Source organism: Vombatus ursinus, unplaced genomic scaffold (genome assembly GCF_900497805.2).
Source record: "Vombatus ursinus unplaced genomic scaffold, bare-nosed wombat genome assembly UNPS02014870.1, whole genome shotgun sequence".
Classification (NCBI taxonomy): domain Eukaryota; kingdom Metazoa; phylum Chordata; class Mammalia; order Diprotodontia; family Vombatidae; genus Vombatus; species Vombatus ursinus.
The window spans coordinates 8,915,314-8,938,849 of record NW_020954648.1 but is presented as its reverse complement, the minus strand read 5'-3'; the positions used below and the strand labels follow the sequence as shown (position 1 = coordinate 8,938,849).

The 23,536-nt window shown below is 38.0% G+C and overlaps 1 protein-coding gene across 1 annotated transcript in view; it reads left to right on the top strand.

The window, feature by feature from the left end:
• KIAA1549 (KIAA1549 ortholog) overlaps window positions 1–17,210 on the top strand; it is a 152,352-nt gene extending 135,142 nt beyond the window's left edge. Inside the window, exons 18-20 of the mRNA XM_027842356.1 lie at window positions 5,900–6,057; window positions 9,558–9,706; window positions 16,855–17,210. Coding sequence (XP_027698157.1) covers window positions 5,900–6,057; window positions 9,558–9,706; window positions 16,855–17,112 — 565 coding nt within the window. The 3' untranslated portion in view covers window positions 17,113–17,210. The remainder of the gene's footprint in view (window positions 1–5,899; window positions 6,058–9,557; window positions 9,707–16,854) is intronic.
• The last annotated feature ends 6,326 nt before the right edge of the window (window positions 17,211–23,536 follow it).

The following is a 23,536-nucleotide window of genomic DNA, read 5'->3' as shown; positions in this document are numbered from 1 at the left end:
TGCACTTAACTCCCAATCACAGAGTCTTTGGAAGTGCTACCATCTTAACTATTTTATTCCAACCTTCTCCCTCAGGAATGTGCAGGGGGAGGACTGTGTAGACAAGGGGAGAACCTACTGAACCTTCTTCTGATGCCAAGTTTGCTAGTGTTGCTGCTGTTATGGCTATGCCCTTCTGTGTCCCCTCTTCACCATGGTATTGGGGCCCTCTGTAGCTACTTCTGCCCTTTGAGATTTGAGAATGGTGATATAGATTCTAAGAGGTTTCCGAAAATAGATCTGCATTCATTTAATTATACCTTTTGTGAGGAGAAACCCAATGCTGCAATCATCACAAGGGGTATTAACTTCAGGGCAGCACGGCACAGACCAGTCATAACAAGGGCGACTATGACCTGTGGTTAATATCCATGGAGTTTGTAGTTCAAACACTAATTGGAAAAGCAGATTACATCATTTACAAAGGTACAATTTATATCCTTCATGAGCTTAACTACCTTGGTCACGCAGACTAAACTTAAAACAGGTTAGATCACCTAAGAGAATGGGCAGCATTTTCCTTAAACTTTAACTGCTTAGTTATAAGCTTGAATAAGTTCTTTTGGGAAATGAAAAATTCACTAAGTAACCCTTAAGAGGTACCTTAGAAAGGGAGAAAGGCAACAAATATTTGAAGATTAGGAAAATCAGAATGGTAAATGGCAGTCATGATGAGGCTTAAGTAGATGTCAGACCTAAGGTTAAAATAATTCTAGCTAAGTTTTCCCACAGAAGATAAACATGGGGCATAGAGGATGAAGGTTCCTCATTGTTTCTGTAGCCATCTATTCAATTCATTGAGTACAGTGGTATTGCCACATTTGAACACTTAAGTACTCAATGTACTATGAGGAAGGCACCTAAGAAAATGAAGTCAAGAAGGGCAACTTGACCTGACCAAATAAACACAGAAGAAATTTGTGCTAGTGGAGACACAATTTTAAAGGCACTCAGGGATGAAATTGTTGAGATATCTTCAATAGGGGATGTGTCAAGAAGGATGGAAATGATAGCCCTGTGTTATTACTCAAAAAAAGACAAATGAGAAGAAATCAGTGCCTACTGACCCAGGTACCTCCTATCTAACCTTTCTAAAACTCTATCATAATAATCTGTTCATTATATATTGAGAATATCCTGAATGAAATGTGAGAAAAGAATAAGCAAATTTTCAGAAATGATTTTTTTGTACCAAACCATAACTTCACAATCACACAGTTGTCTGAGAAGTATTAAGAGTGCAACATCATGTGTCTCTTGTTTGTAAAGTACAGAACATTTGACTCAGAAGAGCAAAACCATTGTAGCCTTCAATGGAAAGAGCATTGAACTTGGAGTCATAGGACTCAAGTTTGAATCCTGCCTCTACCATTTACTGCCTGGATGACTTTGGGCAAGTCTGCTAAGTTTTCTGGGCCTCATTTTCCTCAATAAAGTGAGGGGGTTGATCAAGATAACCTCTGAGGCGCCTTCCAGCTTTAGAATTATAGTCTCATGTTCCTATTTTTCCCATGTCATGTGTTAAGAGCCTACAAGATTTCTTGACACAGGCAACAACTAGAGGAAACGTTATTCAGTGATATTTCTGTTATCAGAATCAATTGAAACATAAATCAGGTAGAGACATGCTTGTAAGAGGCATTTGTTAGTAGATGGATGATGTCTTGTATCGTGTCCAAATGGAAAAATGATACCTTGTAGATGACAAGTTTGTCCAGATGTTGCTATATGTGGATAACCTTGTATTGATTGCATCAAGCCCCTGAACACTACAGGACCTCTTCAGCGGTATCCATGGCCAGCTAGCAATCCATACAGAAAAAAAGTGGGACGCTAGACCTGCAAGACTCAAGTTCAAATGCTGCCTCAGATGCTTACTAAATGTGGGACCCTGGGCAAGTTATTAAATCTTTCTTGGCCTGTTGTTTCCTCATCTGCAGATGAGGTTTGGACTCAAAGTGAAGGAACTCTAAATTCTGAAATATTCCACTTCTAATCTTATGATCGTATGAATAAAGTAAATAAAGAATTCATTGTCCAAATTCTGACATAGAGCTAGATGGGCAGACCATGGAGTTAGTCTACTAATCCATGCATTTTGGATAGACACTACAGATGAACAATGAAGTGGGGCCCAAACTTGAATTGAAGAAACAAATTGGAAAACATTGGGGAATTGTTCAGTGCTTTCAGTTTCCTCACATTCCGTGCTGCTGCCGATGACCATCTTTTTCACATTAATATTCTAAAGATGTTATATTGCCATGCATCATGAAACACCACAATCTCAGAAGAATCTAAAGTGCAGGCAGTGGACTGATACATGGTGGTTGTGAGTAGACTACAACATATTATTATAAGTGACCTGTGCACTAGAAGTGGCGTGAGTCATTGTCAAAGATATGTATGACTGGAAAAAAGAGGTGACAGTTATGTAACGAGAGTAATGGATAATGGATATAGACTTCCCTGTATGGCACTAGTATCTATGAAGTATTAAAACAGAGAAAGCCCTCCAGCATGTGGAGGACCTCCTTGATGGGAACTCTGGAAAAGCATAGGCTGAGAAGTCATAGATGAGTTGTCATTTTCATTCACTGTTGGTGAGATTATAGATTCACTGAAGCATCTAAGTACATAAGGCAATAGAATCTGGATGCAATTCACTACCTCTTCATATCTCTCATAGTGTATGACATATGAAGCAATTAGAGAACACAACAGTATATAATCAAGTGATAAATCATGTTACACACATGGAGGTGGACAGATAATAATTCACATTTCTACAGAACTTTAAAATGTATTTTTACTTTGTCCATAGCAGCTCTGAAAGTTAGATGGCACAATTATCATAATGCCCATTTTACAGAAGAAGAAACTGAGGTTCAAATTTGCCCAACCTCACATAGAAGATATTTATACCACATTGCTTCTGTTATACCACATTGTGGCTGGATAGATCAATGCTTATCGAAAGAAGTAATGAATGAACATTGACAGGCATGATAGCGTGAAATTTTGTTATCTGAAATTAGTATTACATATAATTGTTCTAGTATTATATATAATTGTTAAAATGCAGCCTGACTGGGTAATCAAATTCAGCCTTTTTTTTTTCTTCTCCTGTGCCCAAGAACAACTTTTTCATTCCATTTGGAGTCTCATCATCTTCAAACCCCAGATGAGATGGCTGAAGCAATGATGAATTAGATTAGGAGCTAGCAGAGTTTAATTCTAGTATGGGCCCTACCGTTATTTCTTGGGCTTCCCTTCTCTCTTCTGTAAATAGATGCTCAAATTAGATTATTTATGTAAGCTCTTCCAACAGCTCAAAAGGTTATGTAATCTTATGGATCATATGGCCTGTAAGTGCTCTAGAAATTTTTAGAGAAAAATAATTTCCAACGGAGGTTGTCTGGGAGAGTTTCATGAAGGAGGTGGAATTAAATCTAGGCATGCAAGGATAGATAGAATTTGGATAAGAAGAAAGCAAAAACATAGGCTGTCTCCGGGATGGATCAGTAAAGGTGTGGATTGTGTCTGTGAAAGCCAGATGGCAGGGAAATGAAGGACAGAGGTGGTGTAGAAATTGAGAGAGAAGATACAGGTAATTCATTCAAGAAATTTGGCAGCAGAAATTAAAAAAAAAGGATAGAAATAAGATGGTAGTTACTGGTATCAGGAAGATACCACAAATTTGGCAAAAGACTTTTCAAGGTATAGGAGACTTTTGTGTGTTTGAAGGTGGAAGGGAAGGAACAGGAACAGAGTGACTAAAGATGCTAATGAGATTAGAGTTGATTGAGGCTTTAGTGTCTTGAAGGAGATGATAAAAGAGAAAGGACGTTTCTCAGACAGAAGAATAGAGAATGAGTATAAAGACAAGTGGGGAAGAGGAAAGATAAGTGAGGTTGTGGTCATAATCACATGTATTGGGAAGGAGGCCATCTACTGAAAGAGCAGAAAGTGTGCAGGGAGTTGGAAGATAAACAGCGAGTATGAAATAGATGTTTGGGGAAATGAGTGAAGGAAGGATCATGATGTATATTGAAAGGTGGAAAGGACCTTAGTGGTCATCTTGTTTAACCCTTCATTTTACATTTGAGAAAATGGAGGCATTGAAAGGTTAAACCACTCATTCAGTGTCACACAGGTGCTTAAGTGGCAGAATTTGAAAGCAGATCCAGCAGTGTTTCCACTGTATCAAATATAAAATTCTTTAGCAGCAAAGGTGACTTAAAGTTAGCATAAACATTGGGTCTAATCTAACAAAATGAAACTGAATAGGAATAAATAGAAAGGCTTACACTTGGGTTAAAAAAATAAGCAGGGGGGCAGCTAGGTGGTGCAGTGGATAGCGCACCGACCCTGGAGTCAGAAGGACCTGAGTTCAAATGTGTCCTTAGAGACTTACTAGCTGTATGAACCTGGGCAAGTCACTTAACCCCAAATGCCTTAAAAAAAAATCATGAATACAAGATGAGTGAGGCATGGCTATATAGCAGTTCATCTGAAAAAGATTTTGAGGTTTTTACAAGCTCAGTATGAGTCAGCTGAGTAATATAGCATCCAAATAACAAATGTCATCTTAGACTGCACTAAGAGACATGGCATGTAGAATTAGGGCAATAATCCCCTTTTATTCTGCTGAGATCTACCCCTGCAGTGGAAGTACTATGTTCAGTTCTGGGCACCACAGTTTAAAAAGTTCTTTGATTAGTTGGAGGTATTCCAGTTCAGTAATTGACAAACTTTTTGGGCTGTGTACATATATCAATTAAAAAAAAAAACCTTTGGAACACACTCCCACAATATATGTGTATTTACTTATTTATTAATTATCTCAATTGTAATTATAACATAATTATAATTTAGTTATAATAATATAATTATATTTATTAATTATATATACTATTATGTTAATAACTGTATATTTTATAAAACATAGGAATAGAAATTTTAAAAGCATGAGATAAAGATGTCATGATGTTTGCTTATAGTTAATGAGAAGAGAAAAAAGGAGAGAACCTCCCCTACACTCATGTGGAACACCTATTAGTCTCATTTTCTGAGTAGTCATTAAATTCTGTAATTTCTCTTGCTTCTGATGCTTTGTTTTTATGACATTCGTGTACATCTGAAAACTGATTTAGAAGAATTTTCTTTACTCTTTTATCTCTCATCTATAGAGAGAATATTGGAATGTGACCCATCTTCCTACCCTTAAGTTGGCTGATCACTTATTCCAAGCCAAGGCCCTATTGGTTTTATGTCATTACTCCTCCCCTAATCAGTTAGCATCCTAACTGGCCTCAGAGCTTTATTCAACTACAATTCCATCCTCCATGCAGCTGCCAAAGTGCTTTTCCTAAAAAACAAGTCTGACCGTGTCACTTCCCTACCCAATCTAGAACCAGCCATTATTATGTCTTTATCTTACAATGTATGTAATTATTAACAGGCTAACCATGGTTAGCTTGAAGAAAAGATTCAGGGGGTGCCAGTACCTGACTTAAAGTAGTTGAAGGACTATCATGGAAGAGGGCTTAGAGGCCTTAGCTTCATTCTGTTTGACCACAAAAGGTAGCACGAGGAGCAGTGAGTGGATGTTTGTAAGAGGCAAATTTCACCTTGATGTAAAGGAGAAACTTCCTAGCAGTTGGGGTCCCCAAAAGCAGAAGCAGTCTTCACATGTATCAAACAACCTTTTGCTGTAAAGGCTTGTGATAATTAATTTTGTTTTATTCCAATCTAGAAGAGTGAGACTTCTCATTTAGGGGGAAGGGGAAGATATAATGAAATTATCAGAACCAGGATGAAGATGCACCATTTGACATCAGACTTTTTTTCCCCTCAGACCAAGTTTTGGTCCTGGTTTGCTCCAGTCCTCAGAACTGATACCACCTGAGTCACAGCATACCCAGTCATCAGCTGAAGCTACTTTTGCCACCCGAGGAATCTATCCAGAAGAGATACCATCTGTGGCTCGGCCCCGGCCTGTTGGAGGCACTTCAGGTACATATGTTAATAGTTTCTGCTCAAAGCACCTGTCTTCAGTTTTCTGGACCATAAGATACTTTTTCCCTCTGAGAAAAAGTCCCCTACAATTGCCCAGTGTTATTCAGAAACGGCCATCCTAATTTCATATTGACCATATCCTAAAAGTGTTTGTCTCATTCTGCCTTTAAGTTTAACATGTCCCTGGCAGAAGGAGTGCTGTGGTTCATTTTCAGTCCTCTGGGCTCCTAGTCTATGGTAGCATTGCTTAAAGTTCTAAAGTCTTTCAGACTTTTTTTCCCTCTGCATTGTTGTTGACATGTCCTCCTAATTTTGCTCACTTTACCCTGCATCAGTTCATAGAAATCTTCCCAGTTTCCTCTGAAACTGTACATTCTATCATTTGTTATGGCACAGTAATATTCCATTACATTCAAATTCCAAAATTTGTTTAGCTGTTCCCCAACTGATGAACACCTCCTTATTTTCTCTATGAAAAGAGGTGCTACAATTTTTTTTTTCATACACATAGGTCCTTTATTTAATCTCTTTGAGGTCTAGACTTAGTAATGGTATAGCTAAGTCAAAGGGTAAGTACAATTTAGTGACTTCTGGGGCATGGGTCCAAACTGCTTTCTAGACTGCCTGGGCCAGTTCACAACTCATTTCTTTGTTTAAAAAGGAGGTAGGAAGGGATTAGTTTTTTTAGTTTGGGGGTTTGGGGTTTTTTTTAAGGTTTATGAAAAGCAGTTTTTAAAGTATGGGTTCGGGGAGATGGGAAGTGAAGAAAGGAGGGGAATGGTGGTCATTTGGTGTCTTTGATAAGACTGCTCCATTTTCTGAGAAGGTATTAATCTCATCAGGGCACCCTACTTGATTTCTCTATATGTAAACCCTCTCTTCCCTTGCTGTTCATTTCTTCTTTTCTCCTCCTTTCCCCCTTTTACTCTTCCCTTTACTCTTTTTTGCTCACTCTAGCTCTCTTGGAAGGCCAAGGCAGAATATGTGGTATGTGAACTAAATGTGGTAGGGATAGGAAATGACCATTGTTAAGGAAAGAAATTTTACTCTGGTTCTTTTTCCTCCCACCTGAAATCCTAGTAATAAGTATATTTAATGTACTTCTCAGGTCATTTCTAAATAGCTAGTGAAACCATGTGCTCCAAAACTTGGGTCTGAAAAATTAGTATGTATGTTCTTCCTAATATTTTGTGGCCTATCAATCCACTGAAATCTTTACACATAACTTTTTTTCTTTTTCCCAACATTCTTACCTTTCTTTTATTTCTGAAAATTATTTCCTTGCATTTGGAAGAAATATTTGGAAAACATAAAAGTAAAAATTGCAATACATATTTAAAAAGAATATACTTCAAATATAGTTAAAAATATAACATTTCAGAACATTTTGAAGCCACTAGAGGGAAAAGCTAGATATTTTGGGAAAAATAAAAATAGATGCAGTTTCAAATGAAATGCTAACACTCTTTATAAATCCAAAATAATCCTATTAACTTAGAAAGATAAAAATATATTGTATATAGTTTGGTTTATTCACAGATATTATATCTGGTCATTCATGTAGGTTTTGCTTGCTTTGAAACTTCAAGAAGGTCGATGATTTCATCAGGGTGGGCACTCTACTGACACAGAGCACAATTTCACTATTCCTTAGTACAGAGCTTCTTAAACTTTTTCCACTCATGATCCTTTCAGCACTTCTTAAACTGTTGGTTGTGACCTCATATGGGGGTCTACAAAGGCTTAGTAGACTGCCTTCATGAGTTGTGGCCAATCTCTGATGCCATGATTCTTACCTGAGATGGTTTTCTGAATTTAGCTAGGTTGGTCATTAGACAATAAACCCATAGTTCAACTCCAGACCTGTACTCAAAAGCTTTCCATCAAGATGGGACCTGCTAAAAGTTGTGCTGTGTTAGCATAGCCTTTGAAAACTCAGGGTCACCTATAATTACAGACTTACTAATTGAACTCATTTCTAAACGTTTCTTACAAACATCTCACTCAACTTTAAGGAATTTAGACTCCATAATCTAGTTTTTATGTTAATTTTTTAAGAAGTAGAGAAAAATTTGACAAAGAAATAATTAATGTGATGGTCAGTTCTTTTCTGGACTTGGTGTCCTCAAGACAACACAGAAATCACTTGTTTTCAGAAAAGGATCTGAGGAAAAAAAGGAGAGAACCCTTTCCACTAGTGTGGAATACCTAGCAGTATCTCATGTTCTGAGCTGTTATTGTCTGAGTTTCTGTACCTTCTAATGCTTTGTTTTTAATGGCCTTTTTGGCCATCTCAAAACTGACACTTCACCTTGATTTAGGAGTGTTTTCTCTTCTCTTTTATCTGTCAGTTTGTTTCTTGATTTTTTGTGAGAACATTTCCAAGTATTGTTTTTTTTTAATTGGTAATAGCTTTTCCCTTCTTATGAATATTCCCTCACAGTCTGCTACCCCACCCCAAACTCTCCTTTTCCCAAGCAACACTGAAGGTTAGTAATTATTGATTCAGGAACTGAATTAGTTTTGCAAAACATACACATACACACATACACACACACACACACGCACACACGTGGGCTCAGAGATTATTTCTGTCCCAGTCTAAATGCTATCACGGATAAATTAGCACTTTAGAGAAACTTTATTACTTGAAATTTTATTATTGCTTTATTATTTTATTTTATTATTTCTTTGTTACTTGAAATGTACTAATTACTCTGAAAATATGCTAAATGGAAAACTTTGGAAAAATCGTGGTCCGGCATGCACTCATGAGAATTGGTCAGAATCTCACAGGTTCTGTAAACTATACCTGTGCTTTTGAGTTTTATGACTTTTTTGGACACATCTCTTTCTTTTTAGTACCCTGGTTTCCCTTTTTGGTGCTTGTGTCATACTTCAGGGACGTGTGACTTCCTCTAGGTGGGTCCTCTGTCCCACTTGCAAGAGATCCAAACCTATCTATTCTTCAATAGTCAGATAGCTAGTTTGAGAGATTGGTTTCACTACTTCACTGATAAGTGGTTTCTTGGTTGTGGCTACACCCTCCACCAATGCAGATTGCACCTCTTCTGTGACTTGGTAGCAAGTCTTTTGGAGTTGGTATGGCCAGCCCTGTGGTGCTGAACATCCAGATTTAATTGGGGAGTAGGTGTCCCCTGATGATACACATACAGTTTGTCACCAGGCCTGTACTTGATTAAAGCACACTCAGATTGGTAGGACCTTCCAAGAACACACTATCTGCTAGCATAGACCTTGGAGGTTCAGGGTCACCTCTGCGCCACAGAGAGGAGACATTGGAACAGCAGTTTATTCAATAAAAATTCTTTTTTTATAGGACAGAAATATCAGTCCTCAGTGTTTGCCTTCTTAGCCTGGGGGTTTCCAGGTCTAACTAATAAGTGATTGCTGAAAGCGCTATACCTCTTATAAAGTCCTTGTGACATGCAGAGTTGCCGTGATAATAAATATTGATGGAGGTGTTTGTTCTTAAGGTTCACAGATGCAGCATCTCACACAGGTGGGCATCGCCAGCAGGATCGGGGCACAGCCTGTAGAGATCTCATCCAGCAGAACAGGCCAGTATAGTGGGCCAGGATGGCCTTCCTATCATGGGGAAGATGAATCTGGGAGGAGAGATGCTGTGAGTAGTTTGTGTTTGAATCATTATTAAAACCTCTGACACAATTTAGATATCTTTGGGATCCTCCTATCCACTTCTCTTCAGCCACTTTGTTGTCTTGCTTTGTTTTCTCCTTCTCTTGGCTATTTTCCTCCATATTCCTTAAAAAAAAAAAAAGCCACACAAACAAACCAACCCTACAGTCATTTTCTATTATAAACATTCTTCTCAGCAAATAAACAAATACAGAATTGAACCCCCCCAATAAAACTATGAAATCTAAACCATTTATATTTTGAAGAAAAGGTAATGCCACTAATAATGTAAAAGAAATCAGTGAAAGTCATAAATAAAAAAGTGAGGAAAAATCTTAAAGTAATACTATTAGCATAATAGAAATTTTGATAAAGTAATAATAATGATGAGTCTATTTGTTTTGTGTCCCCTTCCACCATGTTCAAATTATAAGTTTTAATTACAAAATCATAAAATCAAGAGTGGGAGGGAAGTTATTTTTAATTTCTGTTCCCTTTGACAGAATGTGCTATTTTCTTTGAAACAGATGTTAGACCACAATCAGTTAATAAGTCAACAGTCATTTATTAAGCACTTTAAATCAGGCCCCATATTAAGCTAGGGATACAGACTCAAAGACAAAATAGTTCCGGTCCTCAAGGAGTTTACGTTCTAATGCCTCAATGGATAGAGCTGGACTTGGAGTTAGCAAGACCTAAGTTCAAATCCAGCCTGAGACACTTACTGTGTGGCACCTACCTCACAGGGGCATTGTGATGGTCAAATGAGATACTTGTAAAGTGCTTTGAAAACCTTACAATGCTATGTAAATGCTAGCTATTATTATTAATAATCACTATTAATGGAGAAGACAACACATACATATAAAGTTTTCTATACAAGCTACATGCAAACATTATGTAATATCATGTCACCTTGGATGGGGAGATAGTAGCAGCTAGGGGTGAGGGATGGGAGATTGAGCTGAGACTTGAAGGAAACCAAGAGCTCTAAGAGGTGGAGATGAAGAGGGTGAACCTTCCAGGTATGAGGGACAGCCATCGCAAAGCCTCAGAGAAAGGAGACAGAGTGCCCTGTTCGAGGAGCATCAAATAGGCCAGTATGGTTAGATGGTAGAGGAAGTGGAAGAGAGTAATGTGTGAGAAGACTAGAAATGTAGGAAGGGACAGGTTGTGAAAAAGCTTTAAATGGGGGAGAATACATTTGATCCTAGAAGTATTAAGTAGCAGCTATAGTTTATTGAATAGGAAGGTGACATAATCAGATCTGTGCTTTAGGAAATGGGGGAGATTATTTCTCTCTTATATTAATAACCAATTATTGAATTAGGACTAAGGTGTTTCCCTTTTTCTATTTCCTCATTCAGAAATCTGCCCCTGTAGGATATTCAGGCAGCCTTTGAAATGAGGGATTAATAATGAGATAGAAAACTTAGATCTGATCAAAAGGTAAAGAAATTCTAGTTTTGGTGAATTGGTGGATTCCAGCCCATTGTGTTTTCGTCAGACAAGTCAGGGTGGAATTGGATTCCCCCTTTTGTCTAGACCACCCTAGACTGGGTGGTAAGGGTATAGATAAGCCTCTTTGACTAACATAATTAATAAAATGATTAATTACCCAGAAACTATGTCTCTTGAACTTTTTAAACATCACAGTAAATCAGTTTGGTGGCAGCATAGTAGACTGGAGAGGGTGTAACTTGATTGAGGCAAGGACATCAAAACAGGAGGCTATCCCAGTAGACTAGGCAAGAGGTGTTAAAGACAGAACAAGAATGATACTTGTGTGAGTGGAGAGAAGGGCATGGGATGCCAGAGATGTGAAGGTAGAAGTGAAAATACTCGGCAACTGACTTAGGTATGTGGGGTAAGGGAGTGTGAGGAGTTGAGATTTGGTACCAAGGTTTCAAGCCTAGGAGACTAGAAAGTTGGTGGTGCCCTCACCAGAAATAGGGAAGTTAGGAAGGCAGATAGCTTTTGGAAGAAAGATCATGATTTCTGTTTTGGCCAAGCCGTATTTGAGATACCTACAGGCCATCCAATTAGAAATGTCCCACAGACAGTTGATGATGTGGCCCTGGAGCTCAGGACAGAGACTATGACTAGATATGGAATTGTGAGAGTCATCTGCACAGAAATGATGACAGTACCCTTGGGAGCTGATGGAGCTAACTAGTGAGGGTGTCAAAAGAATGGAAAAGAAGGCTCAGGACAGAGCTTTGGGGTGCACTTACAATTACAAGACATGACCAGAATTAGTCAAAGTGGACCTTCAGGTGACATTCGTATGATAAATGCCTGGAGTTCATCTTAGAAATCATAACTATTTAAATGTTATCTCATATGCCTGCATTAATAGTTACATGTAGTTTGTAGTGGTTTGGTTTTTTTATAAACATTCTCACTAATGATGCCTCACTAGGTGCCATTTGAGGCATTTCAAATAGCAAACTAATTTTGAGATATTTGGTCTTTTCACTGGTTCCATAAGAAAGTAGTTTCTCATCCTTGAGAGGAGATTTAGCTAATATATGAATGCAAACCTTATATTATGTTGGCACAAGTACTTTCTGCAAATGTCATCATTTGTTTTTCTAAAGAATAGTCTCTTCTATCTCTGAGGGGGCTACTTGGCTGTAAGGAAAAAAAAATTTAAGTGGAAAAAAATGTTTTTAAGCTTTTGGATTTGTCTTTGACATTATGCCAAAACTTCAGTTAAATGAATATATAATGAATGTACCTTGTGTATGACCTTGATCATATCACATATGTTTTCTAGACTTTAGTTTCTCATTTGTAACATGAAGAAATTAGATTGAATGGGCTATAATTCTACACTTGAGCAGACAAAATAATGCTTCAGATGTTTGGAACAGAGAATTCATTTTTAAAAAAAAGTTTTATTGATGGCTTTTGTTTGTATATTATTATCATTTCTGGTTATGCCCCTTTCCCCAATAGTAAGCCTTTCCTTGTAGCAAAGAAAAAAAACACTTAAGCAAGACCAATGAAAATATTCTATGTGCCAGTGTCAGCATCATTCCATATCCATATTTCCCCATCTCACCAATGAAAAGATTTAGAACTGGAAGGGATATTATGATTGATATAATATATCCACCTTTTTTATGGATGAGGAAAAAGAGGTCCAGAGGTATTAATCAACTTGTTGAAGTTTGCCTTGTTGGTAAATAGCTGACCTAGAGCTTGAATTCAGCTTCTTTGGTTTTTTTTTTTCTAAATGATTCTTTTAATTTTTTCCCAAATAACAAGTATTTTTATGAATAGCTCTGTCCCTTTCACTCCTTCCCCACCCCATATTGAGCAAATTTAAAAAAAAACAAACTCCTCAATACATACCTCTAATCTGGAAAAAAACAAATTCCCACTTTAGCCAGGTTTGAAAAATGCATATCTCTGCATTTTAAATTCTTTATCTTAATCTCTGGGTCAGGAGTCAAAGGTTGTGATCCATCTTTGTACTTTGGGACTGGTGGCTTATCATTGTATTGATCAGTGTTAAAGTCTTTCAAAGTTGTTTTTCTCTATAATTTTGTTATCGTTATTGAAGTCCCTTGACTTGAAATCTAGGGTTCTTTTTATTATATTGCGAATCTTATTCAGAGATAGGAAAGTTACCTTTAGAATGTTTTTCTCCTATAGAATGTCTTAAAGTAGATTTCAGCTATATGGACTTCAGTATTTTGCCTTGTTTAAAAAAATTTGCATTTATGAAATACCATTAAAGGAACATCATTACATAAATAACATGATTTTGCCCTGTGAAAGGCAGTGAGGTGATACAGTGGGTACAACACTGGGGCTAGAGTAAGGAAGACCTGAATTCAAATCTGAAGTCAAACATTTATTAGCTGTGTGACCTCAGGCAAGTCACTTAGCCCTGTTTGCCTCAGTTTCCTCATCTATAAAAAAAAAAAAAAAAAAAAAAAAAAGGAGCTAGAGAAGCAAATGGCAAACCACTCCAGTATCTTTGCCAAGAAAACCCCAAATGATGTTATGAAGAGTTGGACGTAACTGCAGAGACTAAATAACAATATGGAGGGGAGCAGGGGATTGATTGATTTTAGGGCGCCTATGTGGCGCAAGTGGATAAGGTACTGGACTTGGAATCAGGAAGACTCATCTTTTTTTTTTTTTTTTTTTTTTTGGTGAGGCATTTGGGGTTAAGTGACTTGCCTAGGGTCACATAGCTAGGTAAGTGTCAAGTGTCTGAGGCCAGATTTGAACTCAGGTCCTCCTGACTCCAGGGCTGCTGCTCTATCCACTGTGCCATTAGCTGCCCCGTGGGCTCATCTTCTTGAGTTCAAATCTGGCCTCAGACACTAACCAGCTGTATAATCCTAGCAAGTCACTTAGCCCTGTTTGCCTCAATTCCTCATCTGTAAAATGTGCTGGAGAAGGAAATGGCAAACCACTCCAGTATCTTTGCCAAGAAAACCCCAAATGGGGTAATGAAGAGTTGGACACAACTGAAATGACTGAACAACAAAAAGCCCTAGTCAGCAACCAACTTATTTCTCTAATGCTGGAAAATCATCATTTTAATGTACCTGATTATCATCCTTTGGTAGACTAGAGATTATAAAGTTTCCACTAATCAATGTTAGAGGATACTTAACTCCAGCAACAGGTTAGGCCCCAATTGTTACGCATGTTTTTTGTCTTAATTCATTAACTCTTGATTAGGTGTCTAACATCATAAGTATTAAGGAGACTCACTCTAAAATCCAAAAAGCATTTATTAGGGATGCAACAAGATATCTATAGCTATATGAATGAATGAAAGACATCATGAGACAGTGGAAAGAACAATTTATTTCAGGGGTAAAGACCTAGACTCAGATTCAGATCTGACCTCTGCCCCTTAGTAACTGTGTGACCTTTAAAAAATCACTTAGCTTCCTCATCTGGACCAAATGGCCTTGGAGGTCTTTTCCAACCCCAAATCTAATATCTTGTGAATGAATAAAAAAGCATTTATTAAGATCCTACTATGTGCCAAGCACTGGGCATACAAATACAAAAGCAAGGGCTATCTCTGCCTGTAAACAATTTATATTCTGATGGGGGAAACAACTATTCAAAAGTGGTATCTAGGGAGGAAACGGTTCTGACCCCAAAAGTTAATGAGATAGTGAGTGAGATTATAAGAGAATAGATTGGCATACACCATCCTGGAATAGTGGCAGAGTTCATCTATCTGATCATGGCTCTAGAAGAATGGCCTGGTGGGGAGATGGGAGGAAAGGGTGAATGGGCATCGAGGATTTTGGCAAAGATGGCTGGCTATGTGGAGGAGGGAGTGAAGTGAACCTTTCCTGAAATACTGTTCACAGAGAGGCAATCAACCATTTAGCAGGACCTTAGGGCAAAAATTCCTCTAGGGCTGGCCTGAAAGGCTGGAAGACCTGAACTCCAGCCCCACGTCTGGCATACACTGGCTGTGTGTGACCCTGGGCATATCATTTAACCTCTCAGTGTTCTGAACAACTCTGAAACCATGAACTCTAGAGAAAGTGTTGACTAACACTGGTAGAGAGAGTTATATTGCGTGGAATTACAATCCCTTTACACACAAATTAAAAGTTTTCCAAACTCTATGTTCTGATTACAATAGAAGGAAATTTTAATGTCTCCTCAGTGAGTAAGTAGACTTGACCTATGCATTGTATCCTTCTTTTACGGATATTCTTTTTCTTAGCCCAGGGGCAAAATTTATTGTCCTCTGAAATACCAGATCGATAATTTATTACAGAACCAATGAAACCATTGTTTGGCCCTCTTAAATACATACACATCTAGAAGGAACTATTTTAATTAGATACTATAACAAATGTCTAAATAATGCTGCCAGTTCTTGTTAAACCAACATGTTGACTTATCTACAAAATACAAATGTTAGCAAATGTATTGTGTTTCATTTTTGTTTTAAGCTCATATATTACTCTTTTCCGTAGGTGACATACAAAGAGCAATTAGATTTTTAAAACTCTCTATATATGTCTTTGGTTTTTTGGTTTGGTTGGTTTGCTTGTTTCCAGTATTTTTCTCACACCCACATCCTGCTCCTTTTCTAACCTCAAGTGCAATCATCACCAACCCTTCTGCCACTCTGTGTTTGACTTTGTCCCCTATCAACTGCAAGAGTAAGTGAGAAACCCCCCTCAACCCTTGTGCCATTCTGCTCAACTCCTAAGTCATTTACAGGAGCATTTACTTGACTCCTATCAGCTGTAACTAGAAGCTATTTTATTAATAGTACATTAGGGAGTTCGGGTCCCATTTCTGACACATACTAGCTGTGTGACTTTGGACAAGTCATTTAACTTCTTAATGACCCAAGCAACTAATTCTCTAACTATTTACCATTTACATTGGTAAAGGAATTTCCTTGCTGGAAGCTACACTGGTGAAATTACAGGTCCAAATTAATTTTTTTAAGTAGTAATTAAAAATCTGTACAAATATGTATACATACAGTACCCCAGGGAGAGTAACTTTTAATATTTAATTTATTTTTTAATTAACAAATATTTATTTTCTCTTCCTAACACCCAAACTCACCCCCATTGGAAAAAAAAATGAAAAACAGAATCCTTATAACAATTATGCACAGTCGAACAAAACATTCCTTCATTGTCTGTATCCAAAAATATAGGTCTCATCCTGTATCTTGAATCCATTACCTCTCTGTCAGAGGGAGTAGGTGCATATTTCATCGTCATTCCTCTAGAGTCATGATTGGTCATTACATTGATTAGAGATCTTGAATCTTTCAAAGTTGTTTGTGAAAGTAACTTTTCCTACTTCCTCAGTTCATCTCTAGGCATGTCCATCCCTATCCCAAAGGATCCTGCCTTCCTATCACCCCACATTGACATATTCATGCTTTCCCTGGTGGGAAGGCTACCATTGCTGCCATGCCCACTCCCTCCAGCTTCAGGTAAAGGGGTGGGGGGAGATAAGAATGAAAATTGACCTGGCTGAATCCAAGTTGGAGATTGGGGAATGGGGGGAAAGTTATGGAAGGAAAATTTGTTACTGCCTTTAGCTATTTTGTTTCCTAATCACTGTTCTTCAAGAAGTACAGTAATTCTTGTTGTGTTTTTTCAGACTCATGGGCTTGGACACCAAGAGTACTCTTCCTCACCATTGTTTCAGGTGCCAAGGACTTCAGGGAGAGAGCCCTCTGCACCACCTACTCATCTCCCCCACAGGAGCCTCCAAGGGCCAGGGCTGTGCTACAACAACACCAGTTCTACTGAAGATCTCCAACCAGGGCATTCTTCTGCCTCTCTCATCAAAGCCATTCGAGAGGAGCTCCTTCGACTGTCCCAGAAACAGGCCACAGTGCAGAACTTCCATAGCTGATCCATCCTTCCCTTGCCAATTTGCCAAGTATCTGCTTCCTATGGAAGTAAGACTGAAAGGAAGCCAACTGAGTTGTTGTTTTATAATAGGGGTGAACCTCTACTGTACAAGATACCAATGTGTGTGTCTGTGTGGGGGGAGGGAGGGAAAACGGCAAGTTTTAAAGACAGAAGATGCCGCAAGTGACCACTTTACAGTTTGTAAACCTGTTTAATATGTTGGCCATTTCATGACCACTTGGATTCAGCCAACTGCTACATTTTGGGTCAAAAGCAACACTCCACCAAAAAACAACAACAAACCAAGATGATAAAATTCCCAAATTAGACTATTTAAGGAAAAAAGATAGCAATTTGTAGATGGATCAAGGGATTAAAGGAATCAAGCGTTTTTCATTATTAGGCTTTGTAGTTCAGATAAGTATGATCATGTTGCTGCTTTGTTTTTTTGGGGGGGGGGAGAATTCAAAAACATTTTGTTAAAAGCTTGATTTTTTTCCTCCTGCTCCATAGAAACTCATTGTAATAATAGTACTAACAGCAAAAATAATAGGACTGTCCAGAGAAGAGGGGAAAAAACTGAATGACTAGTAAGAAACCAAAATGGGGAAGCTCTAAGTGCCGGATGATTCCAAACAAAACTGTCCTCTGCATGCCCTCCTCCTTGTATTCTGGTGCTGCTACTCTAAGTGCTCCTTGATGTTTCTGTGACATGAAATCATGACCATTTATTGCAAGGATGTATTGAAAGACTCATTCTCCGCAGGAAAGGAAAACCTCCCTTTGAAAAAAAAAGGCTTAATATTTATTTAGCTATTGAAAATCTGTCATGGACTAGATTTAAATTCATATTTGTATGTATTTCATTTTTTTTTCTGAATCAAGTGTTTTCAGTTATCAACGGAATGCCATGTTAATTAATTCCATTCATTGTAAAATCCATTTCTGTACAGTGAAACAGTTTGACTCAGTTGGCACCTCACTGTTGATTTAAAATTTACAAATTCTTAAGATTGGGAGTCAGAGGCCCTAGATTTGAATCCCTACTTTGTCAGGGATTACTCTTTTTGTGAACTAGAGCAAGTCATTTCACATGTCTCCAGGCCTCATTTTCTTCCTCTTTACAATAATGGCTTAGGCCTTTTGTGATCTCTGATGTTCTTTCTAGCTCTAAATCCTGTCATCCCACCTAAGCAAAGTTTTGTTTTGTTTGAGATACAGTGAAACCCAGGACATCCCAAATTATTGTTGTGGTTGGTTTTTGTTTTTTTAAAATATCATTTTGTTGAAATGGGTACATTGCTAGAAATCATGTTTCCGGTGTGACAAAACTAGAAAAATGACCCAAAGTCAACCTGGCTTCTCTAGTAGATTGGACGAGGAAAAAAGCTCCTTGGGACCCAGAAAATTTGACCTATCTCCTGGCTTCTTTGTGTACATTGTTTTGGTCAGGGAAAAAACTGAGAAATTTCCTGTGCAGCTTGAACCTAAGGACAAGGAATTTATGACCCAAACATCCCTGTTTTTTTTTTTTTCAAGTGACATAATGTTGTTAGGACCAACTTGTTAACCAATGTTGTTAGGCAGCTTGCTGCAGAAGCACAGATTCTTCCAGTTGAGCAGAGTAAATTCCAAAAACAAAAGGGAATGTCCTCTATGGCCTACTTAGATGTTTGACCATACAGACAAAGGAACAGAGTTACAGATTAAATTCAACAAGGTTTTTGTTAAAGTACCTACTATGTATAAGGCAGATTTTGAAGATTAAAAATTCAGGTCAGCTTCTAAGAACACCAAAAACAGTAAAAATAAGTTCTCATTAGAAGCGTAGTTTTTCTTTTGTGAATTAATCCCATTTCATTTTTCTCAACTGTAAAACAAAGGGGTCAGACTAGATCAAGGGTTCTTAATGTAGGATTCATGGACTCCCAGTTAGGTAGCACAGTGTCGAGAGTCAGGAAGACCAGAATTCAATTCCAGTCTCAGACATTTCCTAGCTGTGTAAGTCACTTAACCTCTGTTTGCCTCAGTTCCCTCATTTGTAAAATAGGGGTAATAATAGCACCTACCTCCCAGGGTTTTTGTGAGAAGCAAATAGCACATAGAAGGTGCTTAATAAATGCTTATTCCCTCCCCTGTCCCTTATTCCAGAGGGTCTGTGGTTAGATTTCAGAGGGTCCATGAATGTGGATGGGGGAAAAAAATTACAGCTTTACTTTCACTGGCTGAAATTTAGCATTTCCTTCAGTTATTTACAAACATCACTCTGAGAAAGTGCCCATAGGTTTTGCCAGAGGTCCATGTCACAAAAAAGATTAAGAAACCCTGGACTAGATGATCTTAAAGATTCCTTGCTTCTCTAAATTCTATGATACTTCCCAGCTTATTCCCACTTACTATGAGAAAGATGGGCAAGAGGTTTTTCTGCTTACTGTAAGTCTTGCTTAACCTTGTCATTAGAAGGCGTGGTTTTTAGCTAGTGGGGGTTGTCCCTTAAAACAAAGTTTACCTGTTACCCTGGGCCTTCAGGAATTTCTAAGTGAGAATTTTAAATGGTCTAGTAATCATTTCAAAATGCTTTTAAAATTAAGGTGGCTTGATTGAAGCCTTTGAAGTCAGAAACAGTGAGTGGAGTTGAAGGGTAATAGGCACTTGATGGCAACCCAGAGGTGTAAACAGCTTAGAAACAACTGCTACTTGGAAAAGAAAATTCATTAGCAGGAGAATTTATTTTGTAGAATTTATTGTTGAATTTTATTAAGAGTATTGCTATGTGGTGACAGCAGAAGGGATGTGTGTGTAGGCCTCCCTCTTCCCCCAGCTATTGTTTGTAGTGTGTGCGTTTGCTCATTTGAACAAACAATAGAAAAATCAACCAGAGCATCTGAGACTTGGAAGGGACTTCAGTGACCATTGGTCCAGTCCATACCTGTTCAAGAATCTCTTCTATATTCAGCTTCCACTTGAAGATTTTCAGGGAAGGGGGAACCCACCACCTCCCAAAGCAGCCCATTTTCCTTGTGGTTAGCTCTAATTGTTAGCAAGTTTTCATTACATGAAACCAAAATTAACCTATTTGCAACTTCACTTACTGCTTATAGTTCTACCCTTTCAGGTCAAACAACACAAGTTTGCCACGACAGCTCATCATGTACTTGAGAATAGCCCTAAACATCCCTGGTTCCTTCTCCTGACCCTCAAATGGCATAACCGTGAAGTCCTTTACCATCCTCCTTGCCCTCCAGACATATGTCTTTCCTGTACACTTCAGAAATAGGCTTCCATTTTTAAGGAAATGCAACATAGCAATTTGAATGGCCTTCATTTTTGTCAAAATGATATTCTGTCTCTGCATCCGTTCTTGAAACTGTTATTTTTTTTAAAATTCAAGACCAAAGAAAATATTTGTCTGTCATCTGATACAATAAGCCAGCCAGATAGATAGTTACCTTTTGTAGTTTCCTGGTTATTATAGTGTGGAACCAGCTTGCATTCATTTCCACGAAAAAATCCTCCAGCAACAGAGCCTCTTGTGGGTCACCAAAATTAAAGCAAAGACATCAGTAGATGCAGAGCTATCATTGACTAAAACAGAATGCCAGAAAGCATTAACAATGCTCTCCTCTTGCTCACTTGTGGCTTTCACAGAAGGCACTTCATGTTGATAGTAGTTAACCTGAGATCCTATTTTCCCCTTTGCTGGCTCTAAAATTAAAATAAACAGGATACTCCAATTCCTATTTAATATTTTAAAATATCAAATTGTATTATCAGTGACTTGGTGACACAAACTGTCAATTTGGAAGGAATTTCTTTTGAGCAAATGATTGCCTCTCCCTCTCACCAGATACCCAACATTGCAATAGGAGTCAAGACATGTGGTTCTGGTCCTGGCTTTGTCAATTCAAAACATGACCTAGGGCAAGTCACTTCTAATCTCTGAACCTCAATAGTCTCATCAGTCAAATAGGGCTTATAAAGTATTTAAAAGGACTTTGGAAAAGTATAAGATGTTATTTAAATATCAGGGAGTATTGTACAGGAATGGATAATCAGGTGAACATTGACCTATGAGTGAATGAATCCACTTGGTTCAAGTATATATAGAATGTAAGTTCAACTATATTTGATCATTTTCTCCTCTTAATATGCTTTAATATCACTTCATTTGCCCTCTTCCATATGAAGACATATATGTTAAGTGTCTCTCTGCACATAATACAGACCATGCTGACATGGCAGATCAGAAGATGGGGAAAACAACTGAATAAGCCTTGTTAAAACATAAGCATTAAGTGGCATATCAAAATTGTTTACAAACAGAATCAAGTGCACATTGTTAGGCAGTAATTAATGAGAAATCTAAAATATTGACATATTTGGTTGGGTCCATGGGGAGATGGCTATGTATCCCTCTAGTTAGAAACAGAAACTGTCATAGAAGAGAGATTTCATAAGCAGCTTCCAAGATAGTGGGAATGGGATAGCAAATTAATGCAGGAAGTAGATAAAGGAGCTGATGAGAATGCCAGAAATGAGATGAAGTGAGACTGGGTTTTGATACAGGTTGATATTGGTCCCAAAATAGAGTAGGAAAAGCATGAAAGATCTCTGAGGAGGAAGGTGGCATTGTTCAGAGTGATAGAAAAAGACAGGGTGGACAACAATATTAAGGATCAATAGGAGAGAGCAAACCCTGGAGATGGGAATCTTTTTCAGAAGAAGGCTGTAGTATTCCATTCAAGAAATAATCCCAGATGCAACCAAGGTAATGACTGTAAATCCATAAAGAAGGGAGTTAAATTCTTGAAATAGTTTGAAGAAAAAAGAAACAGGAATTGACAATAGGGTACATGTAAGGTGTGAAGATAACAAGGTGAATATAACTCAGGTTTATTGTTTAGAGGTCAGTGATGTGGTGGGTTGATCCAAGGTAATGGAAAAACAAAAGCCGGATAAGTGTTGCAGAAGGAAAAAACAACAACTGCTTTCTACAGTCAATAAGTTACCTAAGAATTCAGCCATGAAGGGGAAAAAAGCCTAGCATGTAAATTGAGTGCATAAATGACTATGGGGGCTGCAAAGAGAAGGGAATGTGCTTTCTGAATGTTCGTCTATGTATGGTACAAGTACCTAAAGCCTTCTTTGTTTTGTTCTGTTCAATTTATATTGAAACTCACTATGTGTTTTGATTTTAGTGCATGTGGTACTGAAAAGCAGAGGGGGAGGCTTCCCTGCCCACCCATATCTGTCCATCTGTGTGAGACAAATGGTGCAAAGCACAGATGATGGAACCTCCTACCTGAGACCAGTCTGAGTAAAATTAATTCTGGTTTGGTTTAAGCTTTCTAGTTTCCCATTTACAGATAAGTTGCAGAGCCACTTGAGTGATTGCTCCAGGGATCATCACACTATTAACTTTCATGCCTATTTGCATTTGCAAATTTACAAGTTACTCATTAAATGTCAAAGAGCAAAGAAATTAACCTCCCCTCATGGGAGCCCTTTCATCCCAGCAGTCCTACTAGCTCAGGTTGGGGTGTCCTAGCTTGTTAGAAGTTTCATTGGGATTTGTTTAAGGATACTCAGGCTCGACTGTAGCATTGACATTAGTTTTCTTAAAGGTTTACCCTTTTCATTGCTACCTCTAGGGCAGTTCTCAAAGACCATTTTTTTTGTTCACATTTGTCCAAAGAAAGACAAATCAGGTGTCATGTTGAATCATAGATTTAGAGAGAGGAGGGACTTAAGAGGCCATCTCTTCCTGTAAACTTTCAATGTGGACAAATATTTTCTAATTTAAAAAACAACACTGAATTTCATAATTTTAAACTCAAAATGGTGAATTGAAGTGTGCTTTTAAAATTTCAACTAATGTTAAATAAGGAAATAGTTGTAAAGGTGAGAAGGTTCCATATGCAAAGTTGTTTAGTACCTACACCTGGAATTGATAAAAAGCTTTCTGATCAGTACTTAAAACATTATTAATTCAAGAGAAATATACTTTTTATTTTCTCCATTGTGGTTCTGAAAGTGATCTTTTTGGAAGGATTTGGGGGGTTGGAGTGGGGAAGGTGATATTTAAATAGACTTGTGCACTCCTTGCTAAATCCTTCAGGAAAATCCTGAATCTGTATTTACATCTGTTAATGTGTACCATATCACAAGTTCACATGGCAATACTATGCTGCAGGAAATGGGAATTAAACCCTAAATGCAGCAGCCTTGGGAATGAGCAGGTCTTGGTAAGAACAATGGAAAAACCAAATGTCTTAATGTCATGACATTCAACCAGCTCAAGGATTTTTCAGGAGGTGGATAATCCGACTTTGGGGATTACTGAGACTCTGCTTTTCCATCTCGCCTGACTTGCCTGGTTTTGGAGTCTTTCCATCAATCTTTGGCACATTTACCCAAGCATGGGC